The sequence below is a fragment of the Dendrobium catenatum genome, unplaced genomic scaffold, assembly GCF_001605985.2.
Source record: "Dendrobium catenatum unplaced genomic scaffold, ASM160598v2 fragScaff_scaffold_542, whole genome shotgun sequence".
Classification (NCBI taxonomy): domain Eukaryota; kingdom Viridiplantae; phylum Streptophyta; class Magnoliopsida; order Asparagales; family Orchidaceae; genus Dendrobium; species Dendrobium catenatum.
This window is the reverse complement of record NW_021319004.1, coordinates 463,191-466,194: the sequence shown is the minus strand read 5'-3', so window position 1 is coordinate 466,194 and position 3,004 is coordinate 463,191. Positions and strand designations below refer to the sequence as shown.

General features: G+C 44.1%; 1 protein-coding gene across 1 annotated transcript; it reads left to right on the top strand.

The window, feature by feature from the left end:
- Nucleotides 1–919: 919 nt before the first annotated feature.
- On the top strand, nt 920–1,567 carry LOC110094510. The gene has a single exon (XM_020819757.1). It carries the CDS (start codon nt 920–922, stop codon nt 1,565–1,567), a length of 648 nt encoding a protein of 215 aa, XP_020675416.1.
- Nucleotides 1,568–3,004: the final 1,437 nt, after the last annotated feature.

Here is a 3,004-nt window from a genome sequence, read left to right as displayed (position 1 = left end):
ATACGTCAAGTTCTACACATCCTCCACCCTCAATTCGGCAGCCTCGCATTCTCCCAGATCTCCCAGAAGACTCTGCTCAACAACGCGTTGCAGAGCTCCCTCACGACGCTCTGCATCACGAACTGCGAAGGTTGGTAAGGGAAGAATTCCCCCAAGGGGATGTGAGACAAACCTTTCGTCAGAGAGACTTCCAGGAGTCATCACCTCTAACTGAGACTATACTACAGTACCCTATTCCGGCTAGATTTAAACTACCCAACATCGAGTCTTACGACAGAACGTTAGACCCGTATGAGCATATCGACCACTACATAACCATTATGCACATTTAGCGAGCCTCAGACGCTCTCCTCTGCGAAGTCTTTCCTGCCACCCTTAAAGGATAGGCTCGCACGTTGTTCTCCTCACTTCCGTCGGGGACGATCCCCTCATTTATAAAATTGGCAAAAGCTTTTGTCGAGCAGTTCGTAGCCAACCGAAGAATTGCTAAGGATTCTTCTCATCTCTCTTGAATCCGCCAAAACGAAGGAAAATCTTTAAAGGAGTATTTTCAGCGATTCTCCACTAATGCTCGACAAATCCAGGAGTAGATCTTGAACTGTTGAGAGGAGTCTTCCTTGGAGGCCTTCGCTCTGGCCCCTTCTATTCGACACTTATGCGTGACACTGTTCCTTCATATGGCAATTTAATTCACCGTGAAGAAGCACAAATCTCGGCATATGAGACTATAAATGCCCATAGGAAAAAGTTTTAACAATCTATTGGAAAGCACAAGGGAGCACCAGGGACAGATAATTCTGCCTCGCAACGAAAGAAGCAAGGAAAGAAAAATCTACCTCCGAGGCCTCCATTGCCACGACGAGAACCTTGACAGGAGAAAGAGTACACTCCTCTCAATACGTCTCGAGCAAATGTGTTAATGGTTGTTCAAGATCAAGATACGGTAAAGTGGCCACATCCATTGAAGCCGAACACAGGAAATCAGGACCAATACTGCTATTTCTATCGTAGTCGTGGCCACACTACAGAAGCCTGTAGAAAACTGAAGGAGGAAATTGAAAGGCTTATCCGTCAAGGTTATCTTCGGCAGTTTATTCAGGATCCACCTACTCGAGAGGAAACTCGTCCCGCTGGGGGGAAAGATCGACAACATAGGCCACCAGTAAATAATCGAATAGCAGTTGGGGAAATTGAGACAATAGCCGGAGGACCTTTGCTATCCGATAAAGTCTTTTTGGCAGTGGATGAAATTTCAACTCCAAAGAAAGCTCGTGTAGATCACACCATCACCTTTGATGACTCTGACTTGGAGGGAGTAAAAATCCCTCACCAAAATTCTCTTGTTTTCAATGCTAGCATAGGTGACCCATGTTATAATGTTAAGAGAATTCTTGTGGATAACGGTAGCTCTGTAGATATCCTGTTCTACTCTATCATCCTTAATTTGGGTCTCTCCAGAGAAAAGCTTCAACCTGCGGCAGGTCCTTTATATGGATTTGATAATCGACCTATACGAGTAGAAGGGATAATCAGTCTCCCAGTTGTACTTGGAGAATTCTCCCAATAATCTACACACTCTATCCAGTTCATCATTGTAAAGTCTGAATCGGCTTACAACGCTATCTTTGGAAGGCCACTCCAGTCAATTTTTGGGATTGCCACCTCTATCCCTCACCTCAAGCTGAAGTTCCACACTCCGACAGGAGTTAGTGTGGTATGCGGAGATCAACAAACAACATTAAAACCTACTATCTCAGGCAGGTCAAAACACGCCCGACTGATACTCTAAACATTGAGGATTGTGATCTCCAGAATGAAGACATACCTCAGATAGCCTCCCCAGTAGAAGAACTCACCACCGTATCTATCTCTGAAGAACATCCTCTAAAGACGGTGCAAATTGGGTCACTTCTCTAAGAAGACGAGAAGAAAATATTCACAAATTTTCTACGAGAAAATCAGGACATTTTTGCATGGAGTCCGATGAATATGCCCGGGATTGACCATGAAGTAATTGTGCATTCCCTTATGGTCAATCTGGCGAACAAACCAATCTTCCAGAAGAAATGGAATTTTACACTAGATCGTCAGCAGGCGATCGAACAAGAGGTGGACAAACTCCTGAAAGCCGGATTCATACAAGAAGTGCATTATTCTACTTGGCTGGCAAATGTCGTATTGGTTCGGAAGGGAAGCGGTGCATGGAGAATGTACATAGATTACATAGATCTCAATAAAGCCTGCCCAAAAGACAGCTTTCCTCTTCCGCGTATCGACCAGTTAGTCGATACCACTTATGGGCATCGAATGTTGAGTTTCATGGACACCTACTCCTGTTACAACCAGATCAAGATGAATCCGACAGACGAAGATGCATCAGCATTCCAAATAGATAAAGGGTTGTATTGTTATCGGGTGATGCCATTCGGGCTCAAGAATGCTGGAGCAACTTATCAACGTCTCATGAATAAGGTTTTCAAAACCCTTATTGGACGTAATATGGAGGTGTACGTCAACGACATGTTGGTAAAGAGTCTAAAAAAATCTCAACATATCTCTGACTTGGAACAGTGCTTCCATCTGTTGAGACGCTACAATATGTGACTCAACACCGCCGAATGCGCCTTCGGAGTCACTTATGGAAAATTTTTGAGTTTTATGGTAACCCACAAAGGAATTGAAGCCAATCCCGAAAAGATTAAGGCGTTAAGAGATATGGTGCCCTCGAAGAACATCAAGGAAGTCCAAAGGCTGAATAGGAGAATTACAGCGTTGTCTCGTTTCCTGGCACGCTTAGGAGACAAATATCTGCCTTTCTTCAAAATACTCAGAGGCGCCCGTAACTCTAGGTTTCAATGGACAGACGAATGCCAAGAAGCCTTTGAACAGTTACGAAAGTATTTTGCTTCCCTGTCGGTACTTTCTAAACCAACGCCTAGAGAAAAGCTATATTTATACATAGCTGTTTCAACTAAAGCCATCAGTTCAGTCTTGGTGCGAGAAG

Excerpts from the sequence above, each read along its gene's own strand:
- LOC110094510 (XM_020819757.1), top strand. The coding sequence starts at position 920 with ATGGTTGTTCAAGATCAAGATACGGTAAAGTGGCCACATCCATTGAAG.